Source organism: Chrysemys picta, chromosome 2, assembly GCF_011386835.1.
Source record: "Chrysemys picta bellii isolate R12L10 chromosome 2, ASM1138683v2, whole genome shotgun sequence".
Lineage (NCBI taxonomy): Eukaryota > Metazoa > Chordata > Testudines > Emydidae > Chrysemys > Chrysemys picta.
In genome coordinates, this window is record NC_088792.1 from 23677201 (window position 1) to 23702153 (window position 24953).

General features: G+C 38.7%; 1 protein-coding gene across 8 annotated transcripts in view; it reads left to right on the plus strand.

The window, feature by feature from the left end:
• Positions 1-24415, plus strand: part of DYNC2I1 (dynein 2 intermediate chain 1) — a 54398-nt gene extending 29983 nt beyond the window's left edge. For 5 of the 8 annotated variants that reach the window (XM_065582773.1, XM_065582774.1, XM_065582777.1 and 2 more), the window contains 15 exons: positions 1601-1703; positions 2778-2907; positions 3646-3757; positions 4087-4181; positions 4499-4628; positions 5880-6052; positions 6581-6743; positions 12878-12991; positions 15245-15306; positions 18234-18285; positions 19776-19836; positions 20207-20306; positions 20569-20700; positions 22788-23011; positions 24149-24415. In XM_065582773.1, the coding sequence (XP_065438845.1) occupies positions 1601-1703; positions 2778-2907; positions 3646-3757; positions 4087-4181; positions 4499-4628; positions 5880-6052; positions 6581-6743; positions 12878-12991; positions 15245-15306; positions 18234-18285; positions 19776-19836; positions 20207-20306; positions 20569-20700; positions 22788-23011; positions 24149-24320 (1823 nt within the window). In that variant the 3' untranslated portion in view covers positions 24321-24415. Of the gene's footprint in view, positions 1-1600; positions 1704-2777; positions 2908-3645; positions 3758-4086; positions 4182-4498; positions 4629-5879; positions 6053-6580; positions 6744-12877; positions 12992-15244; positions 15307-18233; positions 18286-19775; positions 19837-20206; positions 20307-20568; positions 20701-22758; positions 23012-24148 lie in introns of all 8 variants that reach the window. The other 3 variants (XR_010598208.1, XR_010598209.1, XM_065582779.1) reach the window with 2 other exon arrangements.
• The last annotated feature ends 538 nt before the right edge of the window (positions 24416-24953 follow it).

Here is a 24953-nt window from a genome sequence, read left to right on the forward strand (position 1 = left end):
AAAATAAAAATATTAGTCCTGCCTTGAGTGCAGTGGTCTGGACTAGATGACCTCTCGAGGTCCCTTCCAGTTCTATGATTCTATGAAAAGAGCACAAATACAATTTTTTATTTTTGGTTTATAATTCATCTTTTAAGTATATTTTTGCTGTGAAAAGTGACTATGTAAAATGATAACCTCTTCCTCAACAGATCTGCTTAGTTTATTGACTATGTCTACCGTTAGACCCCAATTCACCTTCGCACAGTCCAACCATGCAGATCACAATGCTGGATTGAGTCTATAAGAAGCACTTTTATTACTTTTTCCTCCTCTTAGTACTTCAGAGACAATACAGCTATGGAAGAGTGACTGGAATTCTCTCTGGATCATGCAACATCAACTGAATTTTTAACTGAAGTCTGATTACAGAATCTTTGTCGGAACTCAGCTTGACTTTCAGATTCCAGGTTGAGTTAGTAGTAATTTGGCAAAAATCATCTTCTTACTTGTAAACTGAGTAGATTTGATTTAATTATTAAAAGGCAATAAATGTGGAAATATGGGTCCTAATTTTTAGTGCATATGCAGCTTAAAAGAGGGCAGGTTTTGTGACAGCCTTCTGTATAAGAATCAATATATTGTAGTGCAGATTTCCTGTATTCCTTGCAGAAGCTCACGATTCCTGCTTTAACTTCTACTGTACACTCTTCTATAGATGAGATTTGGAAGTTCCCTTGTAACACCCGCTGCACAAATTTTGATTTCTTGTAAATTGTAGAGTACTCGATGTATTTTGACAAATCTTTTTGATTTAATGTAAACTACAAATTGCTATAGCAGTGATACTTAGCACTCCTATGGCATCTTACATTTTAAAAGCTCTTTACAAACATTATCTAACAAATTTTAGCAATCTTCCTCTAAGGTAGCTAAATATTGTCGACACTGATAGTGAATCAGACACGGACATCAACTGACTTTTCAAAGCCCACATAGTGAGTCACTGGCAGAGCTGGAACTAGAATTTAAGAGTTCATGGATTCTAGCTCTTTAGTTGGTTCATTGACTAGATTGGCTTTAGAGCAGTAGTTTTCAGCTTGTGGCTTATGTCTCCAAAGGGCTGCCGTGTCTCCGCTCCATCAGTGATTCCGCCTCAGCTGTAGAGGCCAACCTGCTATTGGGAGGTGTAGTTTACACACCACCTTGTGCCAGCTTGACTGAATCTGACCTAATAATCACTATTTAAACAGGGCCATCTTAGAGGCAGAGTATTGTCACTGATCCTTGAACTCTTAATGTACATTGGGGAATTTTTCATGGTGGAAAGAAGGGACAGTTTTAAGAGAGAAGAAACATTTTCAGCACTAAAGATGACTGCTGAAATAAAAATCTGAATCGTAAAGGAACAGCAGTAAAGGAAAAAAGATTAGTTGCTTTATATTTGATAAAGTTATGATACCGAGTGCACCAGTCCTTTTCCTGCAAATATATTATTACCTGCATAATTCATCTTTGGCAGCTGCACATCATACACGTTTTGCTGATTGTTATACCTCCTGTTATCTGACATTTTAATGTTTTATTTATTTCACTCACAAAATTTTGTAATATCGTACAGAAAGGCAAGATTCTCCTGCCAGAGGCTCTCTCTGTGGAATGTTCATGGATTTTGAAACAGCAAACCAGCGGCAAAGTAACCGAAATATGGCCACTAAACAGAAGTAAGCAGCATTAAAAATTCACTGCATGTGGCTGTTTACGTAGCTCACCATCTAAAATGTAAATTCTTTTCATTATGTTTGAAATACTCTTAGTAATATTTTATATATAATTATTTTATATATAAATAATATTTTATATAATAATATTTGATTTTACATGTGATGAAGGATTGCTTAATCAACTACGATGATTTGGTTTAAATTAAATCCCGTTTGCATGCTTTGTTTTAAATTAAAGAAATATTAAAATAATTTCTTTGAGTAAGTGTAACAAAGAACAATCAATTCTATTCTATAGAATCTATATAGTATGGGTTTGTCTACACAGTCCACAGCAGAGAGCTTCTCAGACAGGGTCAACAAACTCAGAATCACACTACTGCACTAAAAATACCTGTGTAGAAGTTGCGAGTCGGGCTGGAAACTTAGGCTCTGAAGCATAGGGAGGGGGATTGGCTTCAGAGCCTAAGCTCTAGCCGGGCTGGGAGTCTTGCTGTCGCAGCCTGTGTAGACTACCCTGTGCGTACACAGGAGTAATTGTGAATATTATTAACTAATAAAAAAGGCATATTTGGCATGGCTTTAAGAATGCTTCCCACCATCCTAACTATTTGAAGAACGTAAAGTGCATCCATTATATCACAGGAAGGGTAGTTTTTCATAGTTTTTCAGTAAGGTCTGTGACTTAACTTATCACTTTGAATAGTTGGACACAAACACTCCCTAGCTATTAAAAGTTTGGGTTTATGTATACCTATAATAATTAGAGTCTAATTAGTAGTATAAGTTTTCCTAGATTTGCAGTCAGGTCTTGGATGTCATATATTATCTTTACCCTCATGTCACAATAAACTAGAATTCCTAATATTGTCATTCCTTGTATGAGTTTCTACACTGATATACATTTTAATATCAATGGGCATTGATATGGAACTCCATGCATTTGTTTGGAGAGGTGAATAGATTGCTAGATCTGTAGTACATTATTGTGTAATGCCATTTTCCTCGAAAATGCCATGGATTCATATAGATTTTGCAGCTTAACTATTTTTTGTTTTGTAATTCATTGTAAAGGAAACGCAGTTCAGAACTGCTCCGACTAATTGACCTGGACTTCTCAGTAAGTTTTTCTTTACTGGATTTGCCTCCAGTGAATGAATATGACATGTACATCAGGAACTTTGGAAAAACAAACACTAAACAGGCAAGTACCTGACTTTTAAGACTATATAAATCCTGAAAGCTGAGATTCTTATCCTGGAAAATGATTTTCCTTCCATTGGTTACATTAGCTAGGAGGCAACTCTCCGTTGCTTTTTACAGATTCAGACTAACACGGCTACCCCTCTAATAATTAGCTAGGAGGGTGGTAAATGTCAACACTTTAATTACTTTTGACAAGAGAAAAACCATGTCAAGAATGACCCTAAGCAGTCAGTAGCTCTCTAATTTTTAGAGGAATTTGTATATGAAGTGGGAGGATAGCGGGAAAGATAGTACAATGGCAACAGGAAGCAAGGCAATACATAATACATTCATAAATATTTTTAGATGACTAGTGCTTATTAACATAAAGGACAGCTGCAAAACCAAAGGAATCTTCAGAATATTTGCAAGAGATTCAAGCTTTCCAATATTTATCCTAAACTAATTGTGTCAAAGGCATTAAAATACTTTGTCTGTTTTGTGTCTTCTGGAATGTTGTTGGTAGATGTGTTCAAAGATTTGATTTTAAACATGAATAATTAAAAATGCATTTACTCTCAATTCAATATGTAGCACAATATGTGTATGTATTTAGAAACTAACTTACAAACAGAAGACAGTAATATTGAATGTAATAGTTTTTAAAAATTACTGTTTATATTAAGTTTCAGCTATTTGGTGGCAGCAAGAAAGTGCTCAGAGTTGGCATTGTTAATAATTTTATCTTCGTACTTAGGCGTATGTTCAGAGCAATGAGGATAATCTTGAGAGAGACGTTCAGACGGATGAAATAGAGACTCTAGAAAAATGGACACAACATCCAGGAGACAGTGTACTTGTATCTGGAGGTGAGTAACCCTTTGCTCTTGTTTATTTAGGGCCTTAAATATTTAAACTTCCTCTCCTTCTTTTTCACTGCTGCTATTAGAGCATGAAATGAGACAGACTGCTATAATTTATTTATGTATTTATGTATTTATTGATTGATTGATCCCTGCTTCTGCTGGAAAGAGAAGTATGCCCCCAGCAGTGTCTCCAAACTCAGCATCGTTGCTGCTGAAGAGAAGTTGGCTGCTATCATCCCTTTTCCTTCTCAATTGTTTCATAGAGCATGGAACTTCCTGTGGTAGTTGATTTTGTATGTTGGTGCCTGTTTGTAACCTCGTGTCTTTTACAGGTCCCAGAAGCAGCAATGGTGTGTCTATAGATATTGCTGTAACACCTAAGATTGATTCACAGAGATTAACAAACTTCCTCCGGTCTGCTTGTCAGGTACATTTCTACCTCATTAAGTGTGCATATATAAAATGTGGGAGAGATGGATCACTTAAAATGCCTGTCCTTTCTAGGTACGCTTGAATAATATTTATTACAGGTGAGATTCAACCATGTGCAGAGGGACAGAAAAAAGCAGGTGTAAAACATACATCCCTCTTAAACCCATATTTTGCAAAGCAGTGAAGTTAGCAAGATAATTGATCAAAAGCTATTAAACTCATCAAAATAGTTTTGAAAGTTGCAGATAGCAAAGTTGAAATATAAGAAGGGTCTTTTTTATTTCTATAAATGTAATTAATTATGTTTGAAAGGTGATTGCTGTTTTGCTTGAGGAAGATCGAGTTGCAACACAACCCAGGTGGAATCTAAGATCTCGACAAACCAGTCTGTCTATTAGTGATAGCTGCTTCCAGTTAAATACTAATCTACCTTTTCTCCACGGTAAGAGAACTTTATTGCACACCTTTTTTTTAGTGGACAAATTGAACTCCTCTTCTTTACATGAAGTGCCAGCTCTTGTGCTTGATTGATCCGTGGAGAGCACATGTCAGGGTGTAAAGGTGAGGTAAAGCTCACGTTTGCATTCCTCTGATCCTGCAGTAATTCTATGTATAGCAAAAACAACAAGGAGTCTGGTGGCACCTTAAAGACTAACAGATTTATTTGGGCATAAGCTTTCGTGGGTAAAAACCTCACTTCTTCAAATGCAACATGAAGAATTGAGGTTTATACCCAGGAAAACTTATGCCCAAATAAATCTGTTAATCTTTAAGGTGCCACCAGACTCCCTGTTGGTTTTGTACATACAGACTAACACGGCTACTCCCTGATGCTCTATGTAGAGCAGTTCCCCATATGCTGGTTTAGAGGACCGTGGCTACAAATGATCACAAGAGGCCATAAATGCAGTCAAGAGTCAGTATGTCATAGGGATGGCCTGGCGACACCTTCTTTTCTTTAATATACTGTCTCTGTCTCTGAAAGATCACCCTTGCACTGGAATGATCCTCCTCATTAATTAGTTTTGTTGGGGTTTGAGCTCAATTTACTTAAAAATATGGGGCAAAGCAACCATGTTGCACTGCTAAAATATGGCTTGATATGTCTAGAACACAACACACATGGAAGACAGTGTATTACCCTAAAGCTGTGTCTTTCTCCATGCAAACTACAACAATTTAAATGAAAGAACTAAAACTGTCATAACTGGGTGAAGGAAAGACCTACTACAACATGAGATATACAAGAAAAAATAATTTTGTTCTGACAAATGCCTACGTTTCTACATCCTGTACCCTTTCCTCTTCTGCCCATTCCCTGGTTGAGATGTTGGTGTCTCTTCCAGCATGTACCATAGTCATCTCAGACTTATTAATGAGAATGCCAGGGCTTGGTTGTGCTCAAAATAATAGTTCTTCAGATTCTTTGCCGCCAGGCAGTGAGCAGAGTAGTGGCTCAGTTTTCTCTCCATTCCTGTTCACTTTCCTCATTTAAAACCCATTTTGGGACAGGAGAGAACGGTTTTCTCTCCCTCTCTCTATGCCCTCTCTTTCATGCTCTGGCAGCAAATGCATTCTGCCAGCAATATTAAAATTTTCTTTGAAATTACTCGTTAATTTCTTAGGTTGTGGCTGTGGCAACTAATTATTCTCTCTCATGTTCAACAAGTTTTCCTTTTTTATTTTGACTTAGGACGAAAGGTGTCCTGTTTGCACGTCTCTCAGGTTCAGAGGCAGGCATTGCTTTCTGTTCACGGGTTACCTGAAAAGCCAGGTGCTATTCAATTGGACAGGAAGTACATCGTATGTGTATGGAATGTCTGGCAGCCCTCCAGTCCTCAGAAAGTTTTAGTTTGTGAAGCAGAGGTACAGTTCCTAGTCATTACACAATTGCCTATTGAATGAATGATTTTTGGATGCATATTGTGCTGTTCTGTCCTGGTATAGTATATAAAATTTCTTTATAAATCCTGTACAGTTGAATCCAGTGAGTGAGACAATACCCCCACTCCACTCCACTCCACACCACACTCTGATATTGGAGAGCTGAGAGAGGGTCTAAGTTCACCCTGACTCCATTTTACAGATTTCTTCTTCTTTTTTTTTTTTTTTTTTAAATCTGGGCCAGAGATTTCAATGAGCCATCTGTCTCCCCAGCCATTCCTATGCAATGGAATTATACCTATCAGCTTTGCAACTGTGGGTAGGGACAATACAGCAATGCTCTGGAGAGGAGATAGGAGGTTTTCTGCAGCCTACGTTGGCCTGCCATGGAGCCAGCATCTCTAGCTTTTCTGGACGTATGTGGGTTGGAAGAACACAGATATATTGAACAGATCAAGCCTTTAGCTCCCTTTCAATTATAAACCTAGTATATTTATTCCTACCTTGTAGGTGTCATGCTGCTGCTTTAGTCCCAGTAAAGCAACTTTAGTATTTGCCGGAACAATGGATGGTTCATTGGTAGTGTGGGATCTCCGAGAAGACTCAAGGATGCATCACTGTATGAAGTTAAATGAAATTGACTGGATTTTTAGAGCTCCAACATTTTCTACTGGTTAGTATGATATGTGTCTTGAATGATCTTTTCACATTCAATTAAGGTGTCATAAATTATGATAAGAAATGTTAGCTTCTTGCTAACCTAGTTTGGCCAAATCAGAGGTGATATATAAAATGGTAAAAGTTACACGTCAGTAATGGGTGTAAAGGAATGTCAGTTGCCTTAATTTACACACCAAAGGATTGGAATAGAGAGGTGTATCAGGAGAGCAACTGAGCGTATATCTCCACTGCAGGTGGACGCATGCATCCCAGCATGGGCAGACAAACATGAACTAGCTCTGCTCTAGCTAGGACACTAAAAATAGCGGTGTGGCCATAGGCAGTGGTTTGGGCTAGCCATCCGAATATAATCATACTCAACCACCTGGGTACATACTGGGTGGCTAGCCCAAGCCTCCACAGCCGCACTGCTATTTTTAGTGTGTTAAAGCATCTATCTAACTGCTCTGGGAAGCACACTCCAGCTACAGCATAGACATACCTTATGGGGGAGTGTAAGTTAAAATAGGCTACTCCCCTATTGCTTTAAGTTGCATAATGAAGGACCAGATGAGGTCATTAGCTAAATCAGTTTAGCCTCCCTTACACTCACTTTGACTCCTTCATATACCTTAGCATACACTTAGATTTCTCTTATTCCTATTTATAACCCCATTTATTGACATGAGTGGGATTTTCAGGAGCACCTAAGTGACTTAAGAGCATAAGTCCCATTGACTCTCTATGAGACTTGTGCTCTTAATTCTAATACTTCTGAAAATCCCACCTGTGTAACTTATATCACCTCAGAATTTTATCTGATTACTGTAATATTTGTGGTGGGATTATCTCTCCATGACCATTTATTGCCCATGTATCTATCAGGCATTGTAGCAACATAAAGGCTTAGAGAATCGTAGTAAACTTCCACATAAGCCTGCATTGCTCATGTCTGTGAGTTTAGCACTTTTCAAAATTTGAGTGTGACTTTTGACATGGGTTGATTGTCAGGTCAGGCCTTTTTATGCTGGCATTAATTCAAGGTAAATGCACAGTGAGGATCACATCACTGAAAAAAATTTGTGTGTTGGTCTAATGTTTCGTAGGATCGTCACTCCCACCCCAGTGTCTTGGAGACACAGGCCCAAAGTCAGAGGTGCTGTGGAAGATGGAGTAAGGGGGACTCAGTTAGATTCTTTTAGACTTACTTGCAGTCATTTGCTGATGTGTAATAGAGTCAAAGTTGCTGTTACTTACACATTGAGAAGCTAGCGTAAGGTGTAAGTTCAAGAGTGTGTGTGTGTGAGTGTGTGACCTACTTTGCTTAGACCTCCTTACCACCTTTTGTAGTGGGTTTTTTCCCCGTGTCCCCTCTTCCAACCCCTTGGCATATGAGTAAAACAACTTAGATTTTCTCAGGCTCCCTTAAATGCAGCGGGCCAAATTCAGAGATGATAAAAGTTTTATATAAGGCGTGTAAGTTGCATATTGGTAAGCAGGTGTGGGTCTAAGGATCAGCAATTGGATCAGCAGGGGCAGATCCTTACGCTTGTGTAAAGCCCAACTGAAGTCAGTGGGATTCCATGCAAATGAAGAGTTTACTCATGTAGATTTAATTTCAGGATCAGGTAGGTAAGTAACCCTAGAGTGATTTTAAACTGGTATAGTTTATATGTTGAAGGAGCCAGAACAAAGTGTATATTCTGTCAATTTAGACTCTAGATTACCTGAGTCTCATATGAAAATTGGCCTACCTTATCTAGAGTTACATTGCACCACAGAATGGGAGTCACTTGAAAGCAACAGCCCACCTTTAATCTACTTAGGCCCTCTCATTATATTGCAAAGTGAGTCCCACTACTTTAGTTCTATTTTTGTAATATAGAAACTAAATTGAGAAATAATTCATTTTTAAAAATTAGATGATTGTTAATGTTTCATACCCAACAGTAATAATCATGCTGGGGTATACATTATTTGGCTGTTGATGGAATTGTTAAATGACTGAAGATCTTTGCTCTTGTGCTGCACAATGCAGCAGTAGCCAAGTGTGTACGTCCTGTTGGGGCTTATTGCTTATATCAACACAGGGATTTTAGTACTGCACACTTATTGGAGCTGGATCTCTTTTATCTTAAATGAGACAATTTCATTTTCAGCAGCAAATCTTTGGAAATCATAATCTCCAACAATGGGGTACATAATGAAATGACTCTAAATATGTATTTGCTTCTAAAATCTTATTAAATGGTAAATATTTTCTAATTAAAGATTATTCTTTTTGGTGTACTACTTCCTTTTTCATAAACAAACTTAACATCTCTGGAAGAATTATTTTTCTACTAGTTTTGTCTTTCCCAATTAAAAAACACTGATTTATTTGCTCCTCTGTTGATGCTGATGGGGCTTGCAATTATTATAACTGTTTATTCAGCAGCTTTAATAATGTCAGCATTGTACAAAAAAATAAGTGGAAGCTTGTGTGTCTGATACCATTCTGGGAACAATGTGTATTACCTGCTGCTGTAGAGTTAACAAGGGAGTAATGTAAGTGCCAGGTGTTTGTTTTACTATGTTTTTGTAAAGTTTAAATTTTATTTTAAAAGGTTTTAAAACCAAATGGGTATAACATTTTAGAAACTTTACAAAATCAATAGTGTAATAAAAATGGCATTTCTACATGACCCTTCTGGAGGCCTGTATGATCTCTGTAACGGTGCGTGACTCACCGCCGTAGCACCTCCTGCTGGTCATCCAGGGAATTAGCTTTCCAGCCTCCGGAGTGCCCTCTGTCGGCCGGTGTCTCGCCTTTCGCTGGCCCCTGTGTCCCTCCCTGCCCCCAGTGCCCCTTTCTCTTGTGGGTTGCCCCCTGGCAGTACCCCCACAGTTTCTGGGTCTCCCCACCCAGGGGAGCCCCCACCCACTATCCCCACCTCACCTCAGTACAAGGTTACTGCCAGTCACCATCTAGCCCCCGTTCACTGGGGCAGACTGCAGTTTACAAGCCATTCATCACAGGCAAGCGGGGGTTTGGACCTGCTGCCTCCCCCTACCCTTGGGCTTCCCCATTGCAACCCCAGTACCTTCTCGGCCTTTAACAAGGCCTGCAGCCTGGGGGTTTTCTAGGCTGGAGCGCCCCAGCTCCTCTGGCCTTTCCCCAGCCCTGCTCCACTCAGGTACCCTGTTCGGCAGGCCGGCCAGCCTGCCTGCCTGCCTGCCTGCCTCTCTCTCTCTCTCTAGCTAGCTAGCTAGAGAGCGACTCTGCCTGAGCTCCAGCCTAGCAGCCCCTTTATAGGCCGGCTGCAGCTTGATTGGGACATGGCCCAGTTGCTTCCCCAATTAGCCCAGGCTTACTGGTTTCCTACCACAGCCCTCTCATAGGGCTGTTTTAAGCCCTTCGTGGCAGGAGCGGGGTTATTGCCCCGCTACAATCTCTATCAAGGACACCCACAGCTCTGGAGTCATTTTGTTTTAGATCTAATTCGAAACAAATAAATAAATGTTCCAACATGGTTGATGTACCATTATCAGCACAGCCCAATCTAGAACAAAACATGGAATGAGGTTCAGTAAGACTGGGCATCAAGAAGACAAAAGGCAAAGGTAAGTTTTAGTTAATCATATGCTGACTCTCCGTCTCTTATTACTATTTGGGTCATTTACCATTGAACTTTAAGGCTGGTGGATTTTTTTAAAACTAACTTTATTACTCAAACATTAATCAGTGTGATATTTTCTATTACAAAATGTTATATGGTCAGTCCTAGCTAATTTACTCTTCCTTCATGTTGCTAGATGTTGTTTTGGTTTTAGTCCTGGGATATAGTCTTAGTCCATTTTCTTGTTGCTTTTTCAAAAGAGAGTTCTTATGTATATCTCAACAATGTTGATGGTCTTTTTCACTGGAGATTTTCATAGTCAACACTATGTTTAATTCTGAAAAAAAAACTGAACTGTTTTGGGTTTACAGCTTGTGAATATATCATATCTGAAGATTTAATAAAAGGAAGGCATCTAAAGGCATTTTTATTTCAGAAGGTGGAGAAAGCTACTATGGGGAGGCTGTTCTAGATTTGATTTTGACAAATAGGGAGGAACTGGTTGAGAATTTAAAAGTGGAAGGCAGCTTGGGTGAAAGTGATCTTGAAATGGTAGCGTTCATGATTCTAAGGAATGGTAGGAGGGAGAACAGCAAAATAAAGACAATGGATTTCAAGAAGGCAGACTTTAGCAAACTCAGGGAGTTGGTAGGTAAGATCCCATAGGAAGCAAGTCTAAGGGGAAAAACAATTGAAGACAGTTGGCAGTTTTTCAAAGAGACCTTATTAAGGGCACGAGAGCAAACTATCCTTCTCATAAACAAACTAGGGAAATGCAACTTAGATGGAGTTACTATAAGGTAGGTGCATAACTGGTTGGAAAACTGTTCCCAGAGAGTAGTTATAAGTGGTTCACAGTCATCCTGGAAGGGCATAACGAATGAGGTCCTGCAGGGATCAGTTCTGGGTCCGGCTCTGTTCAATATCTTCATCAATGATTTAGATAATGGCATAGAGAGTACACTTGTAAAGTTTGCGGATGATATCAAGCTGGGAGGGGTTGCAAGTGCTTTGGAGGATAGGATTATAATTCAAAATGATCTGGACAAACTGGAGAAATGGTCTGAAGTAAATAGGATGAAATTCAGTAAAGATAAATGCAAAGTACTCCACTTAGGAAGGAACAGTCAGTTGCACACATACAAAATGGGAAATGACTGCCTAGGAAAGAGTACTGCAGAAAGGGATCTGGGGACCATAGTGGACCACAGGCTAAATATGAGTCAAAAGTGTAACAATGTTATAAAAAAAGTGAACAGCATTCTGGGATGTATTAGTAGGAGTGTGCAAGCAAGACACAAGAAGTAATTCTTCCACTCTACTCTGTGCTGATTAGGCCTCAACTGGAGTACTGTGTCCAGTTCTGGGCACCACATTTCAAGAAAGATGTGGACAAATTGAAGAAAGTCCAGGGGAGAGCAACAAAAATTACTAAAGGTTTAGAAAACATGACCTATGAGGGAAGATTGAAAACACTGGGTTTGTTTAGTCTAAAGAAGAGAAGACTGAGAGGGGACATTATAACAGTTTTCAAGTACATAAAAGGTTATTACAAAGCGGAGGGAGAAAACTTGTTCTTCTTAACCTCTGAGGATAGGACAAGAAGCAATGGGCTTAAATTGCAGAAAGGGAGGTTTAGGTTGGACATTAGGAAAAACTTCCTAATTCTCAGGATGGTTAAGCACTGGAATAAACTGCCTAGGGAGGTTGTGGAATCTCCATCATTGGAGATTTTAAAGAGCAAGTTAGACAAGCACCTGTCAGGGATGGTCTAGATGATACTTAGTCCTGCCATGAGTGCAAGGGACTGGACTAGATGACCTCTCGAGGTCCCTTCCAGTCCTATGATTCTAAAGCCACAAAAGCCATAAAATGTTCTAGATATTTATTCAGTTTTTGCTTCTCTCATTGAGACTATAACTTGGATGGATCCTTCCAGCTGTATGTATTCATTCCACAGGGTCCTGTGCTCCCTTTTCTGCCACTACTCAGATTAGATTAAGAACCACCTCGTAAGGGTTTTCAGCTTCTGCTTTATGTTGGGATTGTCTGCAGCCACCTGTTCTGCAGGGTCCATGATCAAAATCTAGCTACTAACAACCAGCACTAAAAGCACCTTAAAATGAAGCTCTGTCTTCTTTTTTATCATGTAACTGCATAAATACTCAAACAGATTTTCTTCATATTTTTTCCATAAACTTTCATCCTTGACTGAGTTCTAGGTATGGAGCAAATTTTAACAGCAGAGTTACAAACACTTGGAAAAACAGGTTTTTATGAATGAAATGGCTGAAGCCATGGTGCAAATGATGTTGCAACGTTTCGTATTGTGAAAAATAAAAACAAATAATAGAAGACAATTTACCACTACTATTTTGTTAACGTAAGAACTATATTTTGCAGAGTTGTGTTTTTAATTTTTGATGAAATTCGTTATTTGTCATTCCTGATTAGTAATCACTAAATCCTAAAACAATAATCTGAAAATGTGTAGGGTTTGTTGTTGTTATTGAAAATAGTACAGTGATTGTTAATTTCTTAACTACAGATGGTGTTCTCTCCTCATTAAACCACACATATCCTGTACTGGCAATAGAACCTGTCTCAACATCTGTCTATAAGGAACAGAATTATGGGCTCTCACACCTATCTTCTCAAGAAGGTATGTGAACTGCTCTCCAAAGGATCAATAAATGTGATAATTTCTTTAAGTAAATAGCTGTTATACTAGACATTTTACAAGGGTATTAATCCCTGGTCCTAGCCAAATTCCAATTCATAACTGCATTCTGCCTTCTTAAAGTCCCCTGTATTTCCATTTGGATATAGCATTATTCTTCATATTCTGCCCTAAACTATTATGCATTGTTAGTGTATGCTCTTTTACCGCAAATGTGAGTGCATTTCTGTCATGCTCCCTGTATACAGGGCAGGGCTGGCGCTTCTGTTCAGGTGACCTAGGCGGTTGCCTAGGACACCAGGATTTGGGGGGGCGGCAATTCGGCGGCGGGGGGTCCTTCCGCGCTCCGGGTCTTCAGTGGCAATTCTGCGGCGGGTCCTTCACTCGCTCCAGGACTCGCCGCCTAAGTGCCCCAAAGACCGGGAGCGTGGAAGGACCCCCCGCCGCAGAATTGACGACGACGACCGGGAGCGCAGAAGAACCCCCACCTAGGGTGCCAAAAACCCTGGTGCCGCTCCTGATGCAGGGCAGTATTGTATCTTCCCATGGTAAAATGCACAAGATGGGGAAAGATTTCAAAGTAGCAGCCGTGTTAGTCTGTATCCGCAAAAAGAACAGGAGTACTTGTGGCACCTTAGAGACTAACAAATTTATTTCAGCATAAGCTTTCGTGGGCTACAGCTCACTTCTTCGGATGCATAGAATGGAACAAACAGACAGAAGATATTTATACATACAGAGAACATGAAAAGGTGGAAGTACACATACCAACTGTAAGAGGCCAATCAATTGAGATGAGTTATCAGCAGCAGAAAAAAAAAAAACCTTTGAAGTGATAATCGAGATGACCCGTAGAAGGTGTGAGGAGAACTTAACATGGGGAAAAAGATTCAGTTAGTGTAATGACCTAACCATTCCCAGTCTCTGTTTAAACCCAAGTTAATTGTATCTAATCTGCATATTAATTCGAGTTCAGCAGTCTGTCTTTGGAGTCTGTTTTTGAAGTTTTTTTGTTGCAAAATTGTCACCTTCAAGTCTGTCACTGAGTGGTTAGAGAGGTTGAAGTGTTCTCCCACTGGTTTTTGAATGTTATGATTCCTGATGTCAGATTTGTGTCCATTTATTCTTTTGCGTAGAGACTGTCCAGTTTGGCCAATGTGCATGGAAGAGGGGTGACAATTTTGCAACAAAAAAACTTCAGAAACAGACTCCGAAGACGGCTGAACTCGAATTAATATGCAAATTAGATACAATTAACTTAGGTTTAAACAGAGACTGGGAATGTTTGGGTCATTACACTAATTGAATCTTTTTCCCCATGTTACGTTCTCCTCACACCTTCTATGGGTCATCTCGATTATCACTTCAAAGGTTTTTTTTTTCTTCTGCTGCTGATAGCTCATCTCAGTTGATTGGCCTCTTATAGTTGGTATGCGTACTTCCACCTTTTCATGTTCTCTGTATATATAAATATCTTCTGTCTGTGTGTTCCATTCTATGCATCCAAAGAAGTGAGCCGTAGTCCACGAAAGCTTATGCTGAAATAAATTTGTTAGTCTCTAAGGTGCCACAAGATGGGGAAAGATGGCCCAAGAAACTCCATAAGGTGAACCTTACGGAGTCTCTACCAAATATTATCCCTCAGTTAAGAGGTGAGACCATCTGAACTGTGGAGAGGTTTGTTTTTGATACCACCCGCAATGTGCCACTGATCCTGGCACCTCTTTCTGTACCCTTGCCCTAAATTGCCTAATGACCCACCTCCCCTAGAAACATTGCTACCTCAGGAAACATGTTACTTTTGATGCTGCCCCAAACTCCACCAGGGTGTGTAGTAGAAGACATAGCTGGACTAAATGCAAATTATTATTCTAAAACCCACAGGGTCAAGAGAAGAGCATTCTGCACAGTCCAGCTGTTATCTAATTTGGTCTATTCCCACTTCCCATTCTGCCCCCAAATCCCTGCAGAACCCAAACATGTAGAAAGGTGCAGAAGGGCAGCCTTGGACTTCTTGGTGAAAGAGAGAGTATCCAGTTTGACTCCTCTTCTTTCCTTTAATGGGATTAGGGCACTTTCCTCTCTGTTATGCAGCACACAGAAGAGCCGCATAGGGCCCATAGTTAATATAGCAGTTTGGTAAATATTTAAACTCTTTGGTATAATTCAGGATGAAGGTACTATATAAATGTAAGTTGTTATTAGTACTGTATTATTATACTTTTCCCCCCCTAGAAATGTCAGGCCTGTCATTCCAGATAGCTTCAATGGATGAAAACGGAACTCTCAATCTGTGGGTGAGTAAATAAATATGTATGAAAAGCAGGAATAGTGCACTTTTGAAATGATAAATTTTTTCTATAAAAATGCGGCATCCTTCACATTTCCAAGATTTCAGGTAAGAGTTTCTTCCGAAAAATGTGGCAACATTAGCCATTTTATTGTCATTCTCCCAGAAATGCTATGACTTGGCTCCCTAAACACCACAAAGTTCCAATCAAGCAGAACTATTGATAGGTATGTGATCTATGTGGTCAAATCAATCAGCAGTGCTGCCTTATGGGAACCTTGCTCACGTTTATCTGTTTCTTGGGAAATCTCTGTTGATCCACATTTGCCTACCCACTTCATTCACTTTAGATCACTATGGGTGTGACAATCAGTCACTGAAACTGAGGTGGGAAGCCACACTTATAACATCTTGGAGGCATCTTCAATCTTTTTGAAAATATTTTTCACACGAAGAATAGCCAAGCTGTGGTAATGTTTTGATTTCCTAGTCAGAAAATATTATAGGCAGATTAGTAACCTCGCTTTGTGGATGATACGTATATTTGTCTTTCTACTACCTTCTAATTCAGGGGTTCTCAAATTGGGGGTCAGGACCCCTCAGTGGGTCGTGAGGTTATTAAGTGGGGGGGTCGCGAGATGTCAGCCTCCACCTCAAACCCCACTTTGCCTCCAGCATTTATAATAGTGTTAAATATATAAACAAGTGTTTTTTAATTTTTAAGGGGGGTCGCACTCAGAGGCTTGCTATGTGAAAGAGGTCACCAGTACAATAGTTTGAGAACCACTGTTCTAATTAATGTGCTGAAGTCTCTTTTTCTTGTCAATTTTTAAGCCTAATTCTGATAAACTAGAAATATTTCTACTTTATCCTAAGTATCAGCCTAATCCTATTGTTTGCTAGTTCCTATTATTGCAATCAGATTAATTTTGAGGAACTAGTGGATTAATAAGGGGATATATAGTGTTTAATCTCTGTATAACCAGTTCGAACCTAGCAAAGCTCCTACTAATTTCATGGGGAACGGGATTGAACCCAACCAGAGGAAAAAATATATAGGGCCAAATTATCTGCTACATCTAGTTTACCTTTGGCACAGCATGGGATTGGGGGGTAGGGTAAGGGCCATCCCTGATTCTCTGCCCACACATACCAGCTATAGGCTAGAGCAGCCCAAGGACTGCTCTAACTTGTTTCAGCTGACAACTATCTCCATCTATCAGCTGGGGATTGTTGGAACATATCACACTTCAGCTACTCTTCCTCCTTGCCCTGACATGCTCCCTGTGCCAAGGTCTCTGGGGTGCGTAGTATAGGAACTGGCTCTGCTAGCTGCCTACCCACTGGTGACTGCCTCACACCAGGGAATCCCCAGCAGGGGGCTTGAAGCCTCTCTTCTATCCTCCATTTTTCTGCACGAGCAGTGCAAAAGGAGCAGGGCAGAGCAAAAAATCCGCACATTGTCATTATAATGTTAGTCTCAGTTCTGATATAGATACTGTAATGCAGCCTGCAGTGACTCAAGTGCATGAATACCAATCTCAGTGCAGACTATTAAAATCCAGGACACAAACCCCAAATTGGTTGTGAGTTCTATACTTAGGGTACGTCTATACTACCCGCAATGTATCGGGGATCTAAACGCGATAAATCGATCCCCGAATCAACGCCTGTACGCCACCTCGGCAGGAGGAGTAAGCGGAGTTGATGGGGGAGCCGCGGCGGTTGACTCACCACCATGAGGACAGCCATGTAAGTCGAACTAAGATACTTCGACTTCAGCTATGTGAATAGCGTAGTTGAAGTTGCGTATCTTAGTTCGAACCCCCCCGCTAGCGTAGCCCAGGCCTTAGATTTCACCAACCAATTATCAAATGTAAATTCTTGAGGCGCTATAGCAGCTTTAACATAGAGTCATAGACAATCCCCTTGGGTACTCTGATCTGTCTTACCAATCAGGTGAGCCTACCTTTGTGATAGATGATCCCTTCTACGAAGAATCACAGCAATATTCAGATTTTTCTCCCAGTCCCAAAGGACCAGTCACTTTCCCCAGGTCAGTTGCAGCTTACATCTCAGACCAAAGACAATATTATAGAAAGATGTATTAAATAGGAAAAGGAAACAAGAGAGTAATTTACCAGTTTAAAACAGGTAAACATATATACACATGAGTTACAATCTTAAATTTCAAAAGGTAATAGAAGCGTCTATAATCAGCAAGCTCCATATGTCCTTTAGAGCTAACCCAGACTAAGCAGCTGAGGATCTCTTGATTATCCCTAGAAACACTTGGCCCCCCAAAGTCCAAACAGCATTGAGGTACCTTATTCCTTTTGTTCGGGGTTTTTAATTCCCCTCCTGCCAAGTGCTCTGAGCTGCAAACTGAGTTGATGGGAGGAATCAACTTGCATGATTCATCTTCATGGGCAGGGTGGAAGAGAGCAGAACAACAACAGTCTTTTGTCCTCTTTAACATCCCACAATAGTCTGTCTGATATTGATGGACCTTTCCTGTTGGAAAGGATGTAACACCTTCTGTTGAAGAGCAGCCCTTCACACTAATTAATGTCTCTCCCATGTCTGGTGATTTACACAGAGGCTCACAATACAACCACTCAACTATTACCTTACAATATGGAATACAGACATTATAAGTGAGATGAATGCATGCAGCAATTCACAAGCATTCAATAAAGTTTAAACACTAAACTCATTCTTATAGTTCTAATACTTATACTAACACACAGGTGAGCCAGACTGATTCCAGTTATATATTTGACAGTATTCAGTTGAGACATAGGGACTTTCGCATGAGCTAGTACTAGATGCTCAGGGATGCTTACACAGAGCAGTGACAGGGAACCTAGAATGTCAGTGTAGGTTTTCTTAGTATTCAATATTTGCTCATTTTGATTCATTGTCCTTTTTTAGGTAGCAGTTGAATTACAAAAAGTGGATTTGGCTGGTTCACAAAGTGATTTAGGTAAGTACTGTACATGAGAGGAACAATTAATAAAGCAATCTGTTTTTGAGTGGAATGGAGAAGGTGGTCATTGGGAGGGCAGTTCAGTCAGTGAGGGAACACTCCGGGAATTTGTAGGAAGACGAGAGCGCTAGTGCCATTTTGCGTTTATGTAGAATCTGGATCTGAATTTGGGTCTATATATTGTGTTTTGGGAGCTCTCTCATCCCTGCTATCAGAACAGCCATCCCCTTACTCTTCCCTTCAGGGGCACCTTATTTCTTACACCTTTCTCAAGCTCTCTGGCAGTTCTTCCTTCATCATCACTGGAATAGATCTCCTCATCAATCCACCCGCTCTTTCTTTAGTAACTTCACTTCCAAAGCAGCCCCCATTTGCATTCTTATAACTGTCTCAAAAACTCTCCTTTGGGGCTGAAACTTGCTCTATTTGGTTTCAGACCAAAGATCACATTTTCCTCCCAAAATTGAACAAGATACATTCAGCCATTTTCAGGTTATCTGAAAATACACATTCTCCACTTTGAATAAATTAGGACTTATGATTATCGATAGCTTAAAAAAGGCTGAATTTTTAAAACTGTATCATTTATATGTCTCTTGTACTCAGTAAGGACTAATCATCTGGTAAGTCTGAAAAAATAAACAATCCCAACCTGTTTAAAAACACTACATTTAGAAATAAATCAATAAGCTTTATAATAATAAAACTACGCTTCTGCACATCTGCAGTAAAAATGTGGATGAAGTTTTTAGTTTCATAAGCTGCTATAGGACTGCGGAGCTGCGTAATTTGCTGAATCTGGATATTTTGTGTATCTGTAGATTTGTGCAGTTTAAAAGCTATGGAGTTGTGTCAAACACAGTTGTGCCAGTTCAGCATACCGGCCCCAGCATTTATTTTTCTCTTTGGAATTTTCCTTTACAATAAGAAAAATTCAGTTGCCGGTGCAGTTCTCTTTTAGAATTAATACAGTATGGTAGCAGTGTTCTTGGTAATATTATTACATGTTATCTTTACTGTGTAAGGTGTATTTTATTACCAATGGTGCTAATAATATAAATGTGTCATTTCCATAATTGGTCTTTGTATAGTAATGTTATGATGTGATATTGCATATTATCAAAAAGAGAAGACCTGTAGAACTAATACAGATGGTAATTCAGTTGAAGTTCTAGAGATTATAATTTTAGAATTAAAATGTCCATTTTTCTCTTTTCCCTTCTTCCTCCCACTTCCAACAAAAATTACAACTTTTTAGGATTTGAATTCTGTAGCCAATAATGTTTCTCAATAACACATTTCAGCTTGTCTCATCTTTAAGGACAATGCTTTAACTGTGAACTTCCCTATGTTTATTAATTGGAATCTTAATTCTGTTTTAACATAGTTTTTTTTAATACATTCTATTTAATTCAACAATATGTGATTCTTGATATTTTATTGAAATTTGAGGCCCTTGTTTAAAGAATAATTATTTATCATTTCAGGTTTAATTCCAGGGGGGAAAGTAAAGTTAGTACATAGCTCTACTGTTCAGTTGAATAGCAGGTAAGAATACAGTATTTATCCATTAAATTGTGTATTTATAACTCATTGAGTTAATTCTCCCCTGGAACTGGGCACATTATTGTTATCTAATATATATTGATCAGGATTTTCAATAGTTCTCTTTTGCCAGAGATGTCCATTAACATGCTAAAATATGGAAGACCTTCCAGTTTAAAATTTTTACATTCTGCCTCTTACTGTGCATAGATAGATAGATGAATGTGGCCAAGTGTTTTAAACAAATATTTAACACTCAGAACCAACACTACCTTCTAGTTGTTGTAGTCACAGGATGCAGTATATGCTTGCATTGCTTTGGGAGAACAGTTCCTGGTTATTTATATTATCTTTTTCATTTGCATTTCCTCAGCCTTTTCCCAAAAGATATCCTATGCCTGAGGACACCTCAAACACTGAATATTAAGTTTCTGCCTTCTAATCCTAATCATTTCATTGTCGGAACAGACATTGTGAGTAACGTTCTAAATTTCATTGCATTATTCTCTCCTCTCCTATTACTGTAATGATAAAGCTGTATATTGTCTTCGGAATTATATGGGCACTACATATATAAATATTTACTGTTTGATATTATTAAAAATAGTTGTATTCTAATTAGTACTGACCTTTAAGTGCAGCAGCTCTATGTAAATTGCCATACATAGGTTTTTATTTAATATTAATGCTGATGATACAAATGATTTGTTTTTGTTTTGTTTCTTTTATTAACAGGGTGTGATAAGTCATGGTGCAAGACATGATTTAAGAGTACCTCCAAAGCTGTTCAAACCCCAGCAGGGTGGACCAAGATCAATAAGAGCTAATGCAGTTGATTTCTCCCCTTTTGGAAAGCCAATATTTTTGGTATGGAAGGTTTTTTTTCTAACAATAGTCTAATTTTAAATTATTTGGGGTGGGGAATTTCTAAGAGTTCTAATTTGACACATGTAGTAACACTCAATTTACATTCCCAATTCAGAACCTTCTTGAGAGGTGGCAAACAAGTATTGTATATTACTGATTGAACTCATCATATGCTGAGAGATAAAGCAGCTGGCTTGCAGAAACAGAGTGACAATCCCAGCACAGCTGATTATCCTTAGAATGTATTGCCCACTCTCATTAAGACGAGGACCATTGTTAGTTTGTAGGTGTATCATGAACTAGGTAACCTGTTTCTGCACTCTTATCTTATCCCATACCTCAGTCTGGGTTGTTTCCCTTTTGTAGATAGCATGGACACATGCACAAAAATTATCTGTCTCTTGTGAAAGTTTACTCAACACTAAATGATTACATTTAAAATGATTACAATAGGATTTCATGTCTAGTTATCCAGATACTTAATTATGTTTGAACTACTCTATGATAATGTCATATCTGCCCCGATTTACATCACTTCAGTGGGATTGCACAGATTGTAAATCAGGCTGATATTTGGCCAACAAACATACACATTCTGTACTGCTTCTGCCCAGAACCAGAACTGACGTTCTTACTCCATGGGATTTTCCGCCTTTGTCTGGGATAAATTTGGTCAGATTCAGACTGTATTATCCAAATCTATAAATATAGAGTAATTTTGGATGAAAGCAAATGCAAAATGAAGCCTACTTTAATTTTAGCTGATTTAGCTCATTGTGGTACTGGAAGTACTATGAGATCTTTAGCCTGTAACTTGTTAGATGGACCTGTGGCTAGTAAAAGCACATACAGGGGTGGGGAGAAAAAGGGATTTGGACCTTTATTGGGAGATATTAATATTACTTCCATAAAAAAGCAGTTAATCCTTTTTTTTAGAAACCATTTGTGACATGGACAATTACCATTCCATACCTATCCTTCCTTGTTTGGGAAAGGTTATTGTGGCCGTTGTGGCAAAGCAGCTGGAGTCATTTGACTTCCTTCACACCGTTCAGACCAACGTTAGGCTTGTATGTGGTCTGAGGACTATGCTGGACACATCGGTCCATCTCATAAGAGTGGACAAGGATGGACATGCTGATTCTTTTTGATTTGTCAATAACTTTGAATATTGCTGACCTGAGGTTTTCATGGACACTAGCAAGAACAGAGTTATATTTTATAAGACCTGTTCCTTCCTGTTGGAGAAAACCCACAGTGAGAATCATCTGTTCTAAGGACGTTGTCCTCCAGAATACAGCACATTTCTATTCTTTCTCCCCTCTTCTACAATGTGTATGTGAGGAAATGAGGAAGATAGTAGATGGCTTGGCAGAATCAGACCTTAAGGACCGAATTCATGCACACCTTCAATAATGAGACACACATCCCTTTCATCACTTCCTTCAGATACTTTGTTCTATCCATCAGCATTACCATTGACTTGTCTAGAATAAGCTTTAGCCAGTTTGCTATAATCCAGACAACTAAGATAGCGAAGGCATCAAACTACTCATGTTTAATGAAAGCAACAGTTGAATGTCACCCATATATTTATGGTAAGATGATCAGAGAAGTCAGCCCAAGCTCCTATTGACTTCAATAGTGCAGGATCAAGGCCTTAGTGAGATTTGCAATCTGGGGGTCCATTTGAATCCTTGGTTACTTCTGTGGCTCAGTAGAAGCAGCCAGGAGAGTTATTTTGTCTGTATCTTGCTAGGAGGTTGCAGATTTTCCTATTGATGTAAATTTCATCCCAGTATGTCTTTGTGACCTCCGGATTGAGTTATTGCAGTATGCTCTATGTGGTGTTACCACTGAAACTTGAAACCTACCAAAAATTAAAAATTGGGTAATTCCTGATATCCACACACTGAAGTATTATAGTGACACATAAATCAGATAACTGGGTTTTTATTCTAAAGACCAAAGCCAAATACAGTATAGTTGAACAACATAACTGACCTTTTCAACAATAGGATTGTAACTTCAATTTTAATTAGTTTGTTTCTTTCACAGATAAGATTTTTCTTTGTGTTGCTGTACAGGTTGGATGTTCAGATGGAAGTATTAGATTGCACCAAATGACTTCAGAGCATCCCCTCATACAGTGGAATGACAGCACAAATGGCCAGCCAGTTATTACCCTCCAGTGGGCTCTCACAAGACCTGCTGTGTTTTTTGTCCTGGATGCATCATCTACAGTTTACATTTGGGATCTACTGGAAAACGACTTGTGTCCTGTAGCCAAACAAATTATCCAGTCAGATAAGTGAGTAAATTAAATGACGTTTGCTTTTTCTTGCTGTTATAAGATGGCAACATTACACTGAGTCTGTCTTTTTGTTAAAGTTTTTTTTTTTTTTTTTGCTTAACTTTACACCTCCATTAGAGCATGAATTTGTTATTGCTGTCAGCGAGAAACTTGCGTTATGCCTGATTTTTATTTACACAAACACTTTTTTTTACCTGTTCTGGCAGTGGAAAGAGGCCTCACAGTGAGTGACTCTTTACAGTGGAGTGACCACTCCAAGGTCCTTTAACACTGTCAGGGAGGAGTAAAATGGTCTCAGTGTAAATCACAACAAGGCACAGTGTCAACAATGGGAATTCTCTGCATGGAGCCGCTTCAGCATCAAGCTGTTATAGATGGTCAAATTCTGTTCCTATTTAAGTCAACTGGATTACTCATATGCTTAAAATTAAGCATATGCTTAAATGTTTTGCTGACTCAGGGCTAGAACAGTCAGCACCTTACAGGATCAATCCCCAAGAAGACAGGGAAAATATGAAGAGTTGAAGAGAGGGATACTATTAAAATGCATACATATATACATCTTTAAAATATATATAGAAATAAATTATGATTATTTTCCCTGAGTGGGAACAGGAAACTTTTACTTCTCTGCCCTTACTTTTAAATATTGCTTTGTACAAAGTAACGCAGCCTGATAAGAATCTGGCTAGGATTGCTGGTTCATGTAAGATTTTGGGAAAAATCAGTATCAAATTAACATAATTTTTAAAAGCTGCTACAATTATTTTTGAAGTTTTGTACAATAATAGCTATTTTACTTGAACTAATGTTTAAAGCATGATTAGACATTTGATCACATGGAGGCTGTACACCAAGGTGCAAATTTCCCCTTAAAATATATGTATATGAATGATTGCAGCTGATTGGTCATTTTCTTGTTGCTTGTCTTAGTATAATATTTTTCTCTACATTTCCATTTCTGGCATTTTACCTGTTTTTTTGGCAGATAATTCAGTTAATTATGATTTCCTATTAGAAAGCTTTTGAAGTCCCCAGTACACATTGGGGGGTTGATAAACAAACAGGTTTCAAGGGTTTCCATTTTCATTCATTTTGTCTAAATTTAAAAAAACCCTCCTCTTTTGCTTTCAGGGTTATGACTATGGTTGTATTGGGTGAACCGGAAAAAACAAATGGTCTGTTGGGGATCGCATTGGCCAAACAATCTGGAATAATAGACATTCAGTATGTTAAGAAGAGGTGGGCATTACCTCAGCCAGAAGAATCAGAAAAACTACAGTTGCTCTTGCAACAATCTTTATAAAGCAGAGAAATTGTCTTTTTCTGCATGTACAAATATGGCTGGCTGTATTTAGAATTTTTCATTTGATTATCGTAATAAAAAGATTTATAATTTAAGAGCTTTTGCATTTGTATATATATTGTATATATTTTACAAGAATGTCAATACAGTATTTCAACAGAAGATACAATATTTTTGTTAATTATAAAAATGACAGAACAAAGCTTGGTAATATTGTACCTGAAGGAAGATAGATTGCAGATGTAAATGTAAATGTAAATTTTACTGAAAAGTATCTATAAATGTTCACAATTCCAGGTTGTGATTATATATAGATACTTTTCAGTAAAAAAGTGAAATTATATTCCTATAAAATGTGATATGCTGCATCTCAATATTGCACTTTGAAGCAAACTATATCCTACATGTAAAGTTAAATGTATGCTTTTCTGTAACGTAAAAGGCTGTTGCCATGTTCAGGTTACCTTTGGAACTTTCTCAACCTCTCCACAGCTGTCATTCGTGCATAGGCTAAACCATACCCCGACATGGAAATACTTGTGTAAAGACCAGAAAACCACACAGGGTTACCTTTATTGAGTGTCCTCTGCATTCTCTTATTCTGGGTGGGGTTTGTCCGTAGCAGAAGAAATT